We start from the raw sequence: 19907 nt of genomic DNA, 5'->3' as shown, positions 1-19907 counted from the left end.
GAAGAACTTGCCCACATAATCACCCTCTGCAAATAATACAATTAGACTCTACAGAAGTTTCCTAAAAAAATAACTACTTTCCATATGCTTTCAATTTAAAATGCATAGATCCCTCATAGCAAAATTACCCTTAGACCCCTTTCACACTGGGGCTTTTTTCAGGCGCTTTAGTGTTAAAAAAAAGTGCCTGTAAAGCACCTGAAAGAAGCCTCATCTGCAATCCCAATGTGAAAGCCCGAGTGCTTTTAACCCTTTATAAAGCACCCCCAATAGTGCTCGAAAAATGCTGGTAAAGCGCCACTAGTTTAAGAAGCATGCGCAGTGTAGCGTATACCAAACATGCATACAGTGAATGAACTTTTGTTGTTTAGTCTTATTGACTCTAATCAAACAGTAGTTGCAGAATCATGATATATGTGGAATTAAATTATGAAGGCTAATACAATATAATATAAAAGCAGATACCGTATATCAGAGTAGCTCACGTGACTCCTTGGCTCTCTCCAGCTGACAGCTATAGTGGGCAGGGCTGAGCACTGCCGCCGATGTCAGCCAGGGGGAGGAGAGAGGTCTGAGTCGTCATGTGAGCGCCGGGAACTGCTCTGATATACGGTATAATCAACATCTTTTTTTATACAGCACAAGCACACAAAGCATTATATAACAAAGGGGGTGGCATGATCATAGTATAGATTTGATTGCAGCAGGAGGGGAGGATCATGCAGTGGACAGAGCTGACAGGGACAAAGGGGAGGAGGACACAGGAGAGGAGAGCTGTGGCTCTGCCATGGTGTCAGGGCTCAGCAGCCAAGATATATAGGGGTCAGTTTACAGAGGGGAGGGCATAGCCAAGCCAGATCAGCCAGGTTTTTAAGGCAATAAGGGGGGGGGGGTGCCAAATAACACAACAGGAGCACTGTGCTGTATAACATGCTTTAAGGGAATAGGGTCCATTTTTTTTTTTTTTTTATTTTTTTTTTAGGTTAACAAACACTTTAACAGGATCATCATTCCTGCCATTGCAGTTCGGTGGGGCCCCATTCTTGCTGCAGTTTACTGGGCAAATAGTGAATACTTAGAACTGTACTGCTAGCATAGTGGGGTGACTGTTTTCCACAGTGCACCAGTACAAGTGTGACTAGAAGAGTCATGAAAATAGTCTTTTAGCCTCTGGGTCTCCGCATGCCCTGTGTAGCTATCACATCTTGTTAATGGTATACTAAGGCAATCCTTGGGTTAGAAGGGGTAGAAGAGGATGGTTGGTCTAGCAGGGCACAAGTACTGTATATTTAAAATATGTCATCTACTCAGGCAGCCATCTTAAAGAGGAACTGCAGTCTGCACAAATAATTTGTAATAAAAACATCTTTGCCATTCTGAAGCTTCCCTTCAACCACTGTGCATATTCATTTTATATATACCATGATTCTGTACTTGCCAAATATGCTGCAGAAATCTCCCTCCCCTAAGTCTGGCTGCAGCAATTTTAAATGTGGGCAGCTGAAGCTGCTGCCTGTTCACTTTCTGCATTTACACAGACACACAGAGGAACACCTCCAGCTTTGCAGCTCCCATTGACTCTCTTATGACTCATCCCCCCTCCTTTCCTGGCAAACTCTCACAAGAGACAGAGCTGTGCATGATGTCATAAGGCTAGGCTAATGACCAGACAAGAAACAGGAAGTGGACTGTATAAGGTATTTACTGGAAGAAAAAATGTGGATTACTATCCAAAGTTACAACAAAGGCAGAAGATTTAATAGGTGGAAAGGTGAAAAAAATGACTGAAAAGTAGGAAAGGCCAAAAGGATGCAACAATCCAGGCAAAGACACAGGGTGGAATATAAAATTGGGGGTTATAAATGACTGGGGATTTTTGTATTTTAGAAGAAAAAATGCTGCCACCCAGGGCATTTTTTCTCAGAGAATAGGTGCAGGAGCTCTCACTTTTGGTGTTACCCCTGGTCTCCACTGCCACCTACCTCTGAGCACCATTCCTTGATTCCACCCCCTACCCTACTCCCAGTACTGCCCCTTTTAAAGGAATACAGACCCAATTAACATTCGTGGTACTAAGATTTGTATGAAATTTGTTAATGATGGCAAGAAAACCAGTAAAATAGATCCCCTGAAGCCAACAACAGATCCCCAGCAACAATGGAGCACTCCCAACAAAATACTCCCCAGCAATAATAGATCCCCAGCAGCAACGCCAGATATCCCCGCAGACAGAGTCAATAGACTCTCCAGCACCCAGCTACAATAGACTGCTCCCTTAACAGTAGATCCCTCCCAGGCAACAACTGATACACCCCAGCAACAATAGTTCCCCCGCCAGCAAAATTATACCTCCCCAGCAACTATAGAGCCGCCCTGCAAAAATAGATTCCTTCCAGAGACAATAAATTCCCCAGCAGCAACAATGGAGCTACCCAGAAACAACCCCCCCCCCCATCCTCATAAATAGATCCCCTCCAATGGCAATAGATCCCCCAGCATCAATAGACCCCATCACAACCCCACCCTCCCCTCATAACTAGATCCCCTCCAGCAACAATAGATCCCCCAGCAGCCAGCATTAATAGACACTATCACAATCCAGCACCCCTTGCCATCACATACATTCAGTGCTGGAGGTGGCAGAACTGCGTTCCCCCACGTTCCCACTGAAAAAAAGCCCTGCTGCCACCAAACTGTCTTCTCTCAAACCAAAGACAGATACATATAACATATTTGCCAGTAGTTCAGGGAACGTAATTGCTATAAAGTGGAACTGTCATTTTGTGGCAACATCATAAAAGAGAATAAGAGAAGGACATTACAGTTGCAGTCTTCATGCAAAGGTTTCAGTATGTTTAGCATGTATGATGGCAATGCCTGTCCTCTGTACCAAAAAACATGCTCCTTTAACAGCAGCAGGCTACCATAACAGCTAAATGATTAGGTTTGGGATAAGTATACTTACCAATTGCCACTTTTGACGTTGCTTGTACACAAAAACACTAAGCAGTCAGCTTTTCCATTATTACTCTAGTAACTTACAATCATATTACCCTCTTTATATCAAGATTAGAATGCTAGTGTTTGATGACTTCACTTTAGGATAGATTACCTTGCTAAGGTCTTTGGCAGTCACTCCGTCATCATCACGGCAGGGTAGCTTGTGCACAAATGCAAGCATTTGATACTTGGCACGGATAAACTCCGACTTCGTAGGGCTGCAAGGAAAAAAGATCTGTTGTCACTTAACGTCAAACATCAATTCTTTTTTTTTTCATCTATTTGTTGAGCACTTGATATTTCGTGTGACCCCACATCCTCTTGCTAACCTTATGTGACCATGCAATATTTCCAATCTTTCTCCTCTTAAATTCTATATAAACAACAATATAAACTACTGTGGATGCAGAATAAGGAATAAATACACCTTCAGGATAAAATAAAATAAAAATTGAAACGTGCTGTTTTTTGTTTCTCTTCACACCAGGCTGAACCAAACCAGTATTATTCAGTTCTGCAAAAATTATTTCTATAGCACAGAACTTCCCGAATGATCAGCATGGAAGGAGAGATGCCACTCTCCCTGCATTTGCATTGTAACAAAAAAGAAGAAATCCTCAGCATTCTTTTACATATACCTGCGCCCTGCTCCAAATATACGCACAGTCCAAAGCTCTGCAGATTTGTTCCTAAAAACACTGGCTATCTTAAAGTGAGTGTAGAATAGCAATCCTGTCATACGTATCTGCTCTGTGTAAAGGTTTTGCACAGAGCAGCCCCAATCCTCCTCTTCTGGGGTCCCCTGCCAGTGCTCCTAGCTCCCCCCTCCTTACGAGTGCCGCCATTAGCAAGCTGCTTGCTATAAGGACCCTTGTGCAGGTTCACTATTGAGACGGGTTGTGTATGTCCATTGACACACAGCCTGGCACGACTCCTCCCCCCGCCCCCCAACTCCCTCCTCACAGGCCGAGATTGACAGAAGCAGATGCCAATGGGCCTCTATGTTCAATGATGAGGGAGAGAGCAGTGCTGGATTGAAGTTAGAATGCATAAAGGTAAAAAAATAAAAAAAATAAAAATAAAAAAAGACTGAGTTTAGAACCATTTTAAATGATATGGTAAAAAAAACACCACAAAAAACAGAATTTTAGCATGCTATTGACAGTGGCAAATTATCATTAAGTGCAATGAGACTATAAACATCTAAAATTCCTAAAATCCATTTTTGTTCATATAAAACATATGAAGAGCCCAGTACCCATTTGCCCAGCAGAGGGCATTATCAGGCATTGAGGATTACAGTGCAGACCCAAAGGTATGGTATGAGCAAGAAAAAAGTTGTAATTCCAAGCATGCTTATTTTGGCTGGAGATAATGTGTTTAGAGTAGGTGAATGTTTTTGTTTTGTTTTTCCCCCAAAAGCATAAAATTGTATATTTCATGATGACACTTTCCCAGTTATTAAACTGTATGTCACAAGGTGTAAATTTAATAAATTGTGAAAGGCTAGTGATACGCTGTCATAACACTCCTTAGTGAGCGGTTTAATAAATGGCGATTAGTAAGGTAGGAACTCAAAAACAGCAAAGTTCTCATTCCTTTGCTTCATCATAAATTGTCAGTGATATGTTCAAAGATAGTTTTAGGAACGTAACGGTTTAATAAATACTGAAAAGCACAAAAAATGTCTCATCACCATCATACACATGGAGAAAAGCCCCTTAGTTTTATCACTAATTAAGGCTTTGTGATAAAAGGGACAACACAAAGTAACACCGCTCTGAACTACAATATCCAGATAGCAGATAATTGGTAACTTCGGCACACCCAAAATCCAGGTGCTCTGAGGCTCAGGATATCCTTCATACATCCAAACAGGCAAACTTGAAGATAACTGAAGAAAAGCCAGTGTTCTGACATATAGCGTCCGGCCATCTAGAAGTGTCCGCCGCGTACTGCGCAGTACGGAGCAGAAGGAGATTCAGAAAATCTCTGAAGATGAACAGCGCCTGCGCCGTGAGTCGAGGTGCTAGCCCCTCCATCCAAGTGGACATAAGGGCTGCACATATTAGAGGGCCCCTCGTGGGCTTCCCTTCGCTCGCCACGCTTCTGGCGCAGCCTCGCTGCGCTTTGCTCTTTTTATTTTAATTCTACATCCACTTGGATGGTGGGGCTAGAACCTGGACTGTGCCTCTGTGTGTCTGTGTAAATCCAGGAAGTGAACAGGCAGCAACCAGACTCGTAGAGGGAGATTTCTGCAGATTATTTGGCAAGTACAGAATCACAGTATATATAAAATAATATGCAATAAGTGGTTGGATGGAAGCTTCAGAGTGGCAAAGATGTTTTTATTACAAATTAGGTGAGCGGACTGCAGTTCCTCTTTAAACTTATGGGCAGTCTTGAGGCACCCCATTCTAAAATGTAAAAACTATTCCATTATATCCACATGCAGAACACCCAACGTTAAAGATAATTTATTCTTCCACAGCAAATACATTTTTGCAAACTGGTACCGACTAGTATTCCAATGTTTGTTTTCTCCATCACTTAGCCAGTGTGACCCCAAAGCTGATAGGGAGAGGAAAGGGAGGGTAAAACAAGGATGCAATGCAGGCGACTGTCGTCATCATCAACTGATGATGGCACTGGTCATTAGGAGGTCGGCAGCTAGAAGTTCATAATGGTGCAAAATGAAAATCTGTGGTTTTGTGTAACTGAAAGGCAAGCTTCTTTCACCCGCCATGCCTGTACACAATTTTTGGGTGATTTTTAGGCATTTTGCCAAGGCACCCCTGAAGAGAACTCAAGGCATCCTGGTTAAAAAAAGGCTACTGTAAAGCACACAACTGGGTGCTTGGCAGCATGTAGCTCCTCATTTTCTCCACCCATGACCCTCAGAGGGAATTCATAACTATTAGGACTGTTTTTCGGTGTACAGATGCATTAGGAAAACCATACAACACATTTAACGGCAATTGTTTCTGTTGCTTTCAATGGTGACACTTAATTCACTTAAGAGCCCTATACATATAATGCGCACACTGGTGTGCATTGCATTATAACAGTAAGAGTCCATTCACACAGCGCAACTTTGGGAGGCAACTTGGACACGACTTGAGTATGAATCACAGCGCGACTTGGGGCAACTTACAACGCAACTTGAAGTTGCCTTCAGGACAGGGGACTTTGGCCACTGGCAATCACATAATAATCAGCTCTGTGGGAGGGAGGGCTTTGCCTAGAAAACTATATTTACTTCCTTGCTTCAGTTAAGACAGGGGATATGACTTGGAGGCAACTTCCATTGAAATCAATGGGTACAAGTCGCCTAGAAGTCAGATTGAAGTACAGGAACCTTTTCTGAAGTCGGAGCGACTTCAGTAGTGTACATTAAGACAGCTCTCATTCACTTACAATGATTTTATCATGTCGCACAACTTGGGGCAACTTCAAGTCAGATCCAAAGTTGCCCCTGTGTGAATGGACTCTCAAGCAAAAATAGTAGAACATGCCCAGTATCGTACACATTATATCCTGCACAGACTTATACTACAAGCACTAGAGAAACATATACCAACTGAATTATCTATAAAGAGTCAAAATTAATTGTCTGGAAAGAATTGAAGAAAATACAGACACCTATTCGTCAATGATGCAAGTTTGGAAAAATCGAAAATACGCACTGAAGCTTGTCTTGTGGGTTGGCTTTACGGCGACCGCTCTGAACCTGTGCTGGGTCTAGAAGAGAGTGCTCCCAGATTGAGTTTGCTCCATTACTGGCCAATGTGTGCACCATCTGTAGAAGATAAAAAAAGGCATAATAAGAAAAAAGAAAGAACAGCTTGTAAGAATTCTCAGAACTATATAATAAAAGGGGCTTTAAGGATCAGCATCAAAGAAACATATTTAACTTTTCTAGCTGCATACGAGCAACAACTGTAATGACATTTAAAGTATCTAATCACCAAAACTTTGTTATTTTTGTAGATAGAATGGGGAGAGATTAGAACTTTATGTTTAATATACACTATTATTTACCAATTTATATTCCACATTTACAAGTTTCTCCACATTTATACACAGACCAAGCTGTTCACTAAAATGTGACATTGGCAGACCACTGGACTCTCTCAGGGGTTATAAAGGGGCATAAAGCAGAAAAAGGACCAGCTACACCATATAAACAGTCATAATCAAGAAGTATACAATAACATACCATCATTGGGGTCTCTTCAGTTAACCCACATCATTCAGGATTTTGGCTGACAAAACAAAGTTGCGCTCCACCCAAAAAAGGCAAGCTCCACTTGTTTGCGTCCTCCCCCTCTGCTGCCACATTTGGAATCTTTTCAGGGAGGAATGTGAAGCGGGTACCTGTTTTTGACAGGTACTCATCCCCACTTCCAGGAAACCTTGCTGCGGCCAAGGTCCCCCGGAAGTTCCCTCCTCCTTCCGCCACACCATTTAGAAAGCGCAGCTCGCTCAGCATATGCGCAGTAGGGAACCGGCTGTGAAGCTGCAAGCCTTCACTGCCAGTTCTTCTTACAAGGAATGGCGGCGGCAGCACCCAAGAACCGATAAAAAATTGTCTGGGGTGCCCACATCGCAGGATCCCTGGACAGGTAAGTATTCTAATCTTAAAAGTCAGCAGCTACAGCATTTGTATTTGAGGACTTTACATTTTTTGGTGTGGGGCTGGAGCTACGCTTTTAGACATTTACAGGCAGATCTATGACCTCCAAACAATATTGGCCGAACTTATGGTGCTCACAAAAAATGGTGATATAGCCTGATTTTACAAGTTGTGTTTGAAATGGCGAAAATCTTTTGCTATGTGTGTTTGTCGCTCAAAAAGAAGCTCCTGCTCAATTTTTGGGAAACAGGCTTCACATGATTTTTAGAGGAGCATTTTGCCACGATTTCTGCACAATCTCGTTACACGACAATCGCGGCAGAATCACATTGCATTTTGAGGTGCCATTAAAGAATAAATGCACCAAAACCTGTGATTGCCACGTGATTTGGGATTATAAGCAGAATCACAGAGATTCTGCCCACGATCAAAAAGTGTCAATGAAGCCTGAAAGATGAGATGATGTAATAAAAGAAAAAAGAGCAAAGGAGACAAGAGAAAAGACGTAGAGCTATAGGATTCTGGCTAGAATGAGAATCACGATTTATTTTCTTAGAAGATAGATCGCGATTCTCTCACGATTCTCGCGGCGTAACATCATCTTTCACAGTAAAACAAAAAAAGAAAAATCAGGCTAACTTTTCGTTTTTTTTTTTTTTGATTCACTGAAGTGTATTTTTTACCCAAAAATTGCGTTTGAAAGAAAGCTGGGCAAATACAGTGTGACATAAAACATTGCAGCAATTGACAATTTATTCCCTAGGGTCTCTGATAAAATATATATAATGCTTGGGGGTGCCAAGTAATTTTCTAGCAAAAAAATATTGATTTTAACTTAAGAAACAAGTGTCAGAAAAAAATTTAGACTTTAAGTGGTTAAACTTCCTGCATATACAGTTGTTTAAAAACTTGGCAAACTGCCTGGATTTTTTTTTTCACACTGAATTTTATCCCTTTGATCTAAGGAGGAAGAGTCATGCCGCGTACACACGACCGGACCTTTCGGCAGACTAGGTCCGACGGTCTTCCCGGTGGAGTTCTGGCAGACTTTCCGAACTAACGGACTTGGCCACACACAAACGGACTAAGTCTGTTTGAAAGTCCGTTCGTTTTGAATGTGATGACATAAGACGGGACTAAAAAAATAAGTTCAATAGCCAGTAGCCAATAGTTTCCCTTTGCGTCGTATTTGGTCCGTCGGACCAGCATACAGACGAACAGTTTTCCCGATAAGAATTGAGTCCGTCGGACAGATTTGAAACATGTTCTATTTCTAGGTCCGTCTGATTTTTTAAACGAAAAACAATCGGATTAGCCCACACACAATCACATTGTCCGACGGACTGATTCGGTCGGACCTCGTCTGCCAGAAAGTCCAGTTGTGTGTATGCGGCATCAGTTACAATGTTTCATGTTGAAAACTTGGCAGACTGCCTGGATGTTTTCTTTACACAGCTGAGTGAGTAGATAAGTCTCTCAACTTGTTATATGAAAGAATTGGCAAACTCTACAATAGAGATCGTCAGGGGAGTTGAATCGAGATCACGATTTTTTAACGATTAATTGTGCATCTCTACATGGCCATACTACAGTTTGCACCCATGTGAGGGCTGTATTTGCCCACTGCATCCCAACGAATATGAATAGAATTGCCAGCACAGGGATGCAAACAACCCTCGCATGGGTGTATACTGTTCTACGCTTGTGTGAATGAGGCCTTAGAAGGGGAAAAAAAAAAAGTGAGGAGGGAGCATTCTCTGACTTATGAAGGATTATTTATTTTATTTAAGGTACTTATATAGCGCCGTCAATTTACGTAGCACTTTACATATACATTGTACTTTCACATCAGTCCCTACCCTCAAGGAGCGTACAACCTAAGGTCCCCAACACACATGCATACATACTAGGGATAATTTAGACAGGAGGCAATTAATTTACCAGCATGTCTTTAGAGTGTGGTGGGAAACCGGAGTACCCGGAGGAAAGCCACGCAGGAACAGGGAGAACATGCAAACGCCAGGCAGATGGTGCCGTGGTCGGGATTGGAACCAGCGACCCTTTTTGCTGCTAGGTGAAAGTGCCAACCACTACACCACTGTGATTAGCCCCATTATTTTCACAAAAAGGAATCAACACTTCGCTTTTGTCAGACAACTGTCATGTGTAATTCTTTATACACAATAAAAAAGACACACGCTGTACAAAATATCAGCTACACAACATAAATTAGCAACAAAACTCGAGTATGAGCACAGATGTACCTCCATATGGCACACAAGATCGTGGGACCATGTGATTGCAAAGCATTAAAACTGAGCTGTTCTTGTAATGATAAAAAATTGTACGTATAAAATATAAAACAAGCAGGAACTAATTCATTTTAAACCTGACTAAATATTCTTTTAATCAGGTTTTTGGACCCGATTTCATGGGTCATCTATTTATTCTGTGAACAGTTATCTGCTAAATATGAAACAGCCAGATTATGACTGCCTATTGTTTCCTATGTGCCCTAGCAGTGACTGGCCACTGCACATGTGTGAACCCGTCCTGTCCAATTCTCTAACATGTAACACTATTTCAGCTCTTTTTACAAATGTTTTACAGTCACCATCAATAATATAGACAGCACAGAAGGAAGCCTATTTTATGCAGCTCTGCCCATAAGCAGCCAAATAACAAAGATTCAGCAGTTTGTACCCTGGCACTGCTGCCGATATACGCTTTCAGATTATATAGAGTAAAGCCTGGTACACACAGGCCGAATGTCGAAAGACATCGGCTGGTTAAAATAAATAAAAAGGGCCAACATTCGGCTCGTGTGTATGTCGGTCGAGCATGCTGGAAAACCAGCAGCCGACCGACTCCTGATCAGCGATCTCCACCAATGGCAGAGTACTGATGGGAGTGTTCTAGTGGGGAAGCCGTACCCGTCAGAACACAACAGCTCAGCGGGGGAAGATCGCTATACTAACTTTGCATAGTTAGTACAGCGGCTACGACCAGAGCTGACCGTTTTTTTTCCTGCTGAGTTGAACGGAAAAAAAAAAAAACACAGTGTGTACCAGGCTTGAAAATTTAGACCGGGGGCCAGAAAGGACAACCAGGGAGATTTGGGTCTCCACACTCCCTATCGGTATTACATTATCAATAATGCATTAAGAAGTCCATTCATCAAGATTGCAGAAGGTTCCACAGAAGTTATTTGGAAATGGTCTCTGAAAATAAAATAAATAAAATGTGTTTTTAAAGGCAAAACCTATGCTTTGCCTCAAATTGTGTATAGAATGAGAGACTGGCAAAGGATTTTGTCTGACGTTTCCATATAGCGCACACCTCAGCATCTAGAGAACTTTGTTTTTTCTTGATTTCATATCTATAAAAACACACCCAAAGCTGTAAGTGTTCCAGAATAAAGACAGACAAGGAAAGCATCAGATGATGAATTGGTCTCACACAGCTAGACTGCTTCAGCCATAACTTAATAACCATGTATTCTACATTATTGTATGCAATATAAAGCCATCCAGCTGGCTACTTTTACACATCAACTCAGGGAAACTTCAATCTTAAAAGCTTCTGCTTAAACCCCATACACGCTATCAGATTTTCTGCTGATTTTTGTCTTCAGATTTACCAAAACCATATAATATGAGGTCAAACCTTAGGAGTTTCAATTTGTATGCAATTAGGCAGGCCCTTGTACTACATGGTTTTGGTAAATCTGAAGACAAAAATCAGCATAAAATCTTATAGTGTGTATGGGGCTTTAGGCATACATAGGTAAAAAAGAAACTTAAAAAAAAAAAAAAAAATCTTTAAAAAAAGGATAAGTTCACCATTGGTAAGATGTTATTCCCGTTTTTAGGATGTGTGTTACCAAACAGCACCTACATGCACTCCTCCGATTCCCTGCTGTGATAGCGGGCAAGGTTTTTTTTTCTGCATCAAAAATGCAAGAAAAGCAGGTTATATGGTTTCCAATGGCATGGTTCGCACCAGAGCAGTCAGTTCCGGGGGGGGGGGGGGGGGGGGGGATGTCAGGTGACATTGGCCGGTTCAATAAAAAACAGCTGACATTTGGCTCGTGTGTATGGCAGCCGTTCTGCAGAAGCCCAGCCGTCTTCTATCAGACGAGCATCCGGAAAACCAGCAGCCAATGGCTGGGAGCACTGACCTGAGTGTTCTGGTGGGAGGTGGGGGAGAACATAATAGAACAGCAGGAGAGATCCCTGTACTAACATCGGATTGTTGTACAGCGGGTCTGACAAGAGCCGTCAGTCTTTTTTAGTTTACCCGCTGGATGGAACAAAAAATTAATTTAAAAAAAACTAGTACCAGGCATGGTTCATTTATGCTGCCAATTAGCCAACTTTTTTTGTGTAGTAAAGTGTATTTCAGCGTAAAAAAAGATAAAAAAAATCTGTAGTACATCTCTGCAATACATGCACCCTTACCCTTGTTTTACCCCTTTAAAGACCATGCAAATATAGAAAAATACAAGTAGATTTGTCAGAAATGCACTCCACTCCTAAGATCCTGTTATAAATCTCATGTTTTCATGCAGACCTGATCAGATGGTTCATTTTCCCCTATGGAATGGCAGGTCTAAATGGACTTTTGTCCGTTTACACCCACCTACCTCCAATCAGTTAAAAGAAGGGGATCTGTCCTATGTCTAGGCGGATCAGGGGGCAGTCGGGTATAAACGAACAGGAGAGTCTGTTTTCAGACTGCCCATAGAGCAGAGCGGGCTCTGTCCACGTCTGCTCTGCAGGAAACGGAGCAGACACGGATGTGTCATCTGCTTGCTCTGATCAACAGGGGATCAACGGACTCTCCTTGAGATAGCACAGGAAGTGAGCAAAGGACACAAGATAGCTAGTATTTTTTGCATTTATTGAACTGATATAATAAAAAAATTAAAAAAACACACAATCATTTTTAACATAGGAAAAGGGGGGCAAATGAGAGACGCTCATGGCTAGCTTTACATACATATTAAGGCTGGTTTATGTAAAAGATTTAAAATTAAACTCCAAGTTATTTAAAAATTTTCCCCATTGCTTCCCTTCCCCAGGGATAGCAAAAATTTGCAATTTTTTCTCTCTATATCTATTCTTGCTGAAAGAGACATTTTAATTGTCTGTGACATTGTTTTTTCTAGTAAAGTACAAGTATGCCCAGGGGCAGGGAGGAGGGACCACTGATGCGCCAATGTTATATTTATTCGCCGATAGTGTTCTTAGGAGCTCATTTACATATCCTGCAAATTAATTCAGGCAGGCATGAATGGGTGGGACACACTGGGAGTCTTCCGGCCTGTCAGTCAAGGTAAATTGTCATGGTTGGTGAGACAGACTGGAAGTCTCTTGCCTGTCAATTAAATTGTGCTGTCTTGGTGAGAAGGACAGGCCTCAAGTCTGAGCAGTCAGAGATCCCCCCCAGTGAGCAGTGTTGTAATTATATTGCTGCTCATATACAAGGACTGCATAGGGGCTGCGACTTGTCCGGCCTGCCATATTAACAGGAAGTTGGGGAAATTGAGCCAGTAAGCACAGAGAATGTTTGGTTTCTCCTTTTGCGGACAATGGCAGGCAACATTCAGCAAAAGGTTGCTCAGCAAATGTCAGGCTTCTCACATTTTTTTCTGTTATGGGCACATTCAGATATTTGTAATTATTTGCAGTGTTCCCATATTGCGTTTTCTTATGTTATGTACAGTGCCTTGCAAAAGAATTCACCACCCTTGGCATTTTTCGGGTTTTGTTGCCTCACAACCTGGAATTAACATGGATTGTTTGAGGATTTGCATCATTTAATTTACAAAACATGTCCACAACTTTGAAGAATTTTTTTATTATTATTGTGAAGCAAACAACAAATAGGACAAAATAACAGAAACAGTCAATGTGCATAACTATTCACCCCCCCTAAAGTCAATACTTTGTAGAGCCACCTTTTGCGGCTATCACAGCTCCAAGTCACTTAAGATAAGTCTCTATGAGCTTACCACATCTTACCACTGGGATTTTTGCCCATTCCTCCTTGCAAAACTGCTCCAGCTCCTTCAAGTTGGATGGTTTGCACTTGTGAACAGCAATATTTAAAGGGGTTGTAAAGGTAAATGTTTTTTCACCTTAATGCATTCCCCCCCCGGCCCCCCGTTTTACTTAACTCACCCCTCGAAAGTCCCGCGCTCGTCCCCAGACATCCTTTCCACTGTTCAGCCTGGCCGCTGATTGGCTGGAGTGGATGGAAAGCAGCGCAGCCATTGGCTCATGATGCTGTCAATCACATCCACTGACGCGGAGCGCCGGGGGCGGGGCCGGGGCCGTGTGATACAGCCAGCGGCTATAGATGCTGGCTGTATCACGGGAGCGCGCCCGCAGATGCTTCTCACCATGCGAGGGAGCTTGCATGAACGTGAGAAGCACCTGTGGGAGGAAGCCGAGACAGCCGCCGAGGGACCCCAGAAGAGCAGGTTCGGGGCCACTCTGTGCAAAACGAGCTGCACAGTGGAGGTAAGTATAACATGCTTGTTATTTAAAAAAAAAAATCTCTTTACAATCCCTTTAAATCTGACCACAGATTTTCTATTGGATTGAGGTCTGGGCTTTGACTAGGCCATTCCAACACATGTTTCCACTTAAACCACTCAAGTGTTGCTTTAGCAGTGTATTTGGGGTCATTGTCCTGCTGGAAGGTGAACCTCCGTCCTAGCCTCAAATCACACACAGAGTGGTACAGGTTTTGCTCATGAATATCCCTGTATTTAGCACCATCCATTTTTCCCTCCACTGTGACCAGTTTCCCAGTCCCGACTGCTGAAAAACATCCCCACAGCATGATGCTGCTACTCCCATGTTTCACTGTGGGGATGGTGTTCTTTGGGTGATGTGTTGGGTTTGCCCCAGACATAGTGTTTTCTTTGATGGCCAAAAAGTTCAATTTTAGTCTCATCAGACCAGAGCAGCACCTTCCTCCATACACTTTGGGAGTCTCCCACATGCCTTTTCACAAACTTAAAACGTGCCATTTTGTTTTTTGCTGAAAGTAATGGCTTTCTTCTGGCTACTCTGCCGGCTTATTGTCGTCCTATGTACAGATAATCCAGTCTCTGCTGTGGAACTCTGCAGCTCCTCCAGGATTACCTTAGGTCTCTGTGCTGCCTCTCTGATTAATGCCCTCCATGCCCGGTCCATGTGTTTTGGTGTGTGGCCGCTTCTTGGCAGGTTTGCTGTTGTGCCATGTTCTTTCCATTTGGTTATGATAGATTTGATGGTGCTTTTAGGGATCATCAAAGATTTGGATATTTTTTTTATAACCTAACCCTGACTTGTACGGTACTGCTCAACAACATTGTCCCTTACTCGTTTGGAGGGTTCCTTGGTCTTCATGACAGTGTTTGGTTAGTGGTGCCTCTTTCTTGGGTGTTGCAGCCTCTAGGGGCTTTCAAAAAGGTGTGTATATGTAATAACAGATAATGTGACACTTAGATTGCACACAGGTGGACATTATTTCACCAATTATGTGACTTCTGAAGGTAATTGGTTGTACCAGAGCTTTTTATGGGCTTCATAACAAAGGGGATGAATACACATGCTCATGCCAATTATCAGTTTTTTGTTTCTGCAAAAATAGTGTTATGTATATATTTTTCTAATTTTACTGCACCAACTTAGACTATTGTGTTCTAATTAATCACATATAATAATTCAGATAACAAAACATTGAACTAAAGGCTATAATGTAACAAAATAGGTAAAACGCCAAGGGGATGAATACTTTTACAGGGCACTGTATAATGCTGCTTTGCCTGCTTTTGCTTAGTAAACAGACCTGCAAAAAAACAGATATGGGACGATTAGGCAAACTCCCTGCTTCTTCATCTGCCTTTGTGACTTATTGTGAAGTTGGAGTCATGTGATGGGGGAGGGTGTGCCAAAGAATATGCAAATACTGACTTTTAAACCCATTGTTTCATGCTGCTGTGCTATGGTTAGGAGGGCGATTGTTGGAGGGCACTGCCTGGTATGGTGCCTACTACTGAAGATGGGAAAACAGGCAGCTTACTGAGCAAAATTAATTAACAGTAAGACCTCTAGAATAATAGCATGACAAAGTTTGTTTTTGTGTTTTTTATTTATTTTTTTTTATTTTAGTGAAGTTGTCAAAATTTCCAAATATATCAACCTAATATTTTCATCCATTTCCCTAAGAATGTTGCAAAACGATATATTGAGGCACTCGCATATAAGACTAGCTCTGCTTATCTGCAGGGGTCTCCAAACTGCGGCCCTTTGCTTAAATTTATCTGGCCCTTGGGGCCCTATTCATCCCACTGATATGAGACACTATTCTGCCCTCTGACAATAAGTATGGTATTGGGCACCGTGCTGCAGCTCAATTTCAAGGTCTTGGCAATCTTCTTATAGCCTAGGCCAGGGATATGCAATTAGCAGACCTCCCGCTGTTGCAGAACTACAAGTCCCATGAGGCATAACAAGACTCTGACAGCCACAAGCATGACACCCAAAGGTAGAGGCATGATGGGACTTGTAGTTTTGCAACAGCTGGTGGTTCGCTAATTGCATAACCCTGGTCTAGGCCATCTTTATGTAGAGCAACAAATTTTTTTTTTTTACATCCTCAGAGTTCTTTGCCATGGGATCTCATGTTGAACGTGCAGTGACCAGTATGAGAGATTGAGAGCGATAACACCAAATGTAACACACCTGCTCCCCATTCACACCTGAGACCTTGTAACCAACGAGTCACATGACACAGGGGAGGGAAAATGGCTAATTGGGAACAATTTGGACACGTTCACTTAGGGGTGTACTCACTTTTGTTGCCAGTAGTTTAGACATGAATGGCTGTGTTGAGTTATTTTGAGGGGAAAGCAAATGTACACTGTTATACAAGCTGTACACTCACTGCATTACATTGTAGCAAAGTGTAATTTCTTCAGTGTTGTCACATGAAAAGCTATAATAAAATACTTACAAAAATGTCAGGGGTGTACTCACTTTTGTGAGATACTGTGCATGTGTAGAATTATAATATATATATATATATATATATATATATATATATATATATATATATATATATATACACACACACACACACACACATACATTTTATATATATATATATATATATATATATATATATATATATATATATATATATATATATATATATATATATATATATATATATATATATATACATACATATACATATACATACACACACACACACACACACACATTATATATATACACACACACACACACACACACACACACACTAGAGCTGCACTATTTTGGCTAAAATGAGAATCATGATTTTTTTTATTTTTTTTGCTTAGAACACCACGATTCTTGTGGCGTAACATCACCTTTCACATTATACAAAAAAATTTCAAATTCATTAAAAAGTGTATAAATTGCATTTGAAAGACCACTGCGCAAATACAGTGCGACATAAAATATTGCAAAAAAAAAAAACATTTTATTCTCTAGGGTCGCTGCAAAAAAATGTTTTTTCGTTTTCTAGCAAAAAATACTGATTTCAACTAAGCAGCGAATGTCAGAAAAAGGTGGTTAAAGTGGTGATTAAGTGGTTAAACTGACCAAATTTACAGATCCAAGTTCATTTGTTTGATGTAAGAACTAAAGTTTTACAATGTTTCTCTTTATTGGATGTTGAGATAAACTTGGCAGGCTGCCTGGATTTTTTATCAGAAAACTCTCTGCACTTGCTACATAGAATCGGTAAATGTTGCCGTTTTAAGATCGGGAGGGTAGCATTGTGATTTAATTTCTTTATTGATTAATCAAATTGTGGTTTAATGGCCATGTTTCTTGACCATCAAAAATGCAGAAACCCTTCCTTAAAACCTCCAAGAAGAAAAGAGGTGACATGGAAATGAATAGGTATTGTGGGACACTACATGTTCCAACACACAGGCACATTCCAGCTAAAATTCTGAGGCACTATTTGCACGGGTATATAAATGTGAGACTTTAACAGCGAGAAGTCCCTTAGAATAGAGTTGTTGTGACTTTAAACTGGTCAAAATTTGCTCAGTGGGGAGCCTTTCCCACTCAACAAAATTCAGCTGAACAGTGATTGCATCCAATCAGACGGCAGCTGTCAGGCTACAATGGCCCAGCTGGGGGATTCCTCTATTTGCATACTATAGCGCAGATTGAATAAACTGTTACATGTCCTTCATTCTGCCTGCAGACCGAACTAAATACATTTAACAGCATATGGCCAGCTTTAGGCTTTGTGGTGTCCCTCAGGCTGACTGCTTATAGCATGGTTCAATATTTGCCACTGGAGTAATATACTAAGCTACATTGTTTTATCTCAGAAATCACCGTTCAGCTCTCACCAAGGAAAAATGTGCAGGATGAGTGCGGGTGCCATTAATCCTAATGGCATATTGCACGCACTGCAAATCGCACCCACTTGCAGTTCCTATGTGGGCTGTTATACCAGAAATGGTGCAGGGACCTTTTGCCTGCATTTCAGGAGGCAAAGCAGCCCATTCAAATGAATGGGCTGCCGTGCCTGCGCAAAACGTGGCTTGCAGAGCCACATCAATGTGAACCTAGCCTAAATCGGATGGCTGTACCATTGGACTGTTTACATTTGCACCCTAAAATTTTATTTTTCAGTGATTTGGTGTACAGATTGTATTTAGACACAATTACATGTCCATGTATTAATCATGCTGAGCACCATTTATACCAAAGTGGTAAAATAGCTGAACATTATTAATAAAAGAGAAATATGGTCAAAGCTTTTTGGTCATGCCTCTCTTGTGGGTCACAGGAGGGCACGCCTGCGATACAGAATCGGCTGACAGAGGGCTAAAGCCTGCCATTGGCTGATGTCCCGAGGCTGCTTCAGGCTCTGGATCCTCTGACCATTTTGTCGGGATCCACTCCGATGCCCGATTGGTAGCTGGCTCAGCCTCTAAGAATACTGCCGAGAGTCTGAGGCAGCTGCTCCTGTCCTCTCTCCAGCCCGACATTCCAGTGAGCGCTGGAGGGGAAAAGCAGAGAACAGTGACTGACAGTCACCTCTCGCTGCTCAGAGTGGACTGAGAACTTAACAATCAGCTTAGAGTCAGTGGGGGACAGCCGCAGCATGGAGGCGAGTATGCATGCTTGCTTTCCTTATAACCCCAAACATCTCCTTTAAACACTGATCTCTGTGATGAAACACATTTTACAGTGGCCCCATGACTGTTACTTAAAAAAGGTGAAGTTACTTTTTTTTGTTTCTGTGTAAACACTGCTTCTTCTTTGCGTATTATAGCTAAGAAGTTCTAAACCTGCTAAAAGGGATCCAATCTATTTTATGCAAACCTTTCAGTCTGTCGTATTACGTTGGTTTAATACAGTGGAGGAAGGAGGGCACAGACACAAATATGTCAGGTACAGCTCAGCAAATTAGCTGCTCTTGCATTGCAAGGTAAGGACAGAAAAAAAAGTGTAAAGAGCCAAATGACTAAATGCATAGTTAAAATAGCTGAAATACCTATGCGAATAGTGTACCTGCCAAAATATTTGTGACTGTTGAACCAATCTTGTTGGACTGAATTTCCTGAAATCACATACCGCATATTACTGCAAATCTGCAGCTTTGTAATTTGCCTGGTCAATGGACTATGAAGAAGCAACATTACAAGTACTGAGCGCCTCTATGTGCACCCCTTTTCCTTAAGGGCCTATTTACACCATATGCAGTCAAATGCCTTTCTAAATGCAGTATAAAAGCATCTGCAAAAATATATATTCCTATGTGCCTAGTTTTCACCATTGCAGTTCTTTCATGTGCATTTATAAAAAATACAGCATGCTGCACTCTTACATCAGAATGCACAAAATGCACATGAAGAGATTGCAAACGCATGGTAATGCAATTCCATAACAAATGAATACAAAAAAAGACAAAAAAATTACTGCGAACGCACCACAAACATATATGACAAATGCATGAAATCACACACATGGAACACCCCACTGAATATGTAGATTGTGCAGTAAACAAGCCCTATAACGGCCTAAACACCTCCCTCTCTAGCTCCTAGTAATTAAAAAAAGCACCCTATCCAGCACTATGAGCAACATTGTAAAATATATTAGGGATTTTTAATTTATACAAAACTGAACAAATTGTGCTTTTAAATTCTGCTTTAAACAAGAAATCGTTCATAGTCTACTGAATCATCCGTGTGTGA

At 41.5% G+C, this 19907-nt stretch overlaps 1 protein-coding gene across 4 annotated transcripts in view; it reads right to left on the bottom strand.

Annotated features, from left to right (window-relative positions):
* Positions 1–19907, bottom strand: part of GIT1 (GIT ArfGAP 1) — a 232310-nt gene that overhangs the window by 115833 nt on the left and 96570 nt on the right. For all 4 annotated transcript variants that reach the window (XM_077480356.1, XM_077480354.1, XM_077480357.1 and 1 more), the window contains exons 3-4: positions 6687–6799; positions 3113–3218 (exon numbers count right to left, since the gene is read on the bottom strand). In XM_077480356.1, coding sequence (XP_077336482.1) covers positions 3113–3218; positions 6687–6799 — 219 coding nt within the window. The remainder of the gene's footprint in view (positions 1–3112; positions 3219–6686; positions 6800–19907) is intronic.

The sequence above is a fragment of the Lithobates pipiens genome, unplaced genomic scaffold, assembly GCF_037356315.1.
Source record: "Lithobates pipiens isolate NorthernLeopardFrog02 unplaced genomic scaffold, aLitPip1_a1.2 Scaffold_16, whole genome shotgun sequence".
Taxonomy (NCBI): Eukaryota; Metazoa; Chordata; class Amphibia; order Anura; family Ranidae; genus Lithobates; species Lithobates pipiens.
Note: the sequence above shows the minus strand (reverse complement) of the source record. Positions and strands in the feature narration are given on the sequence as shown.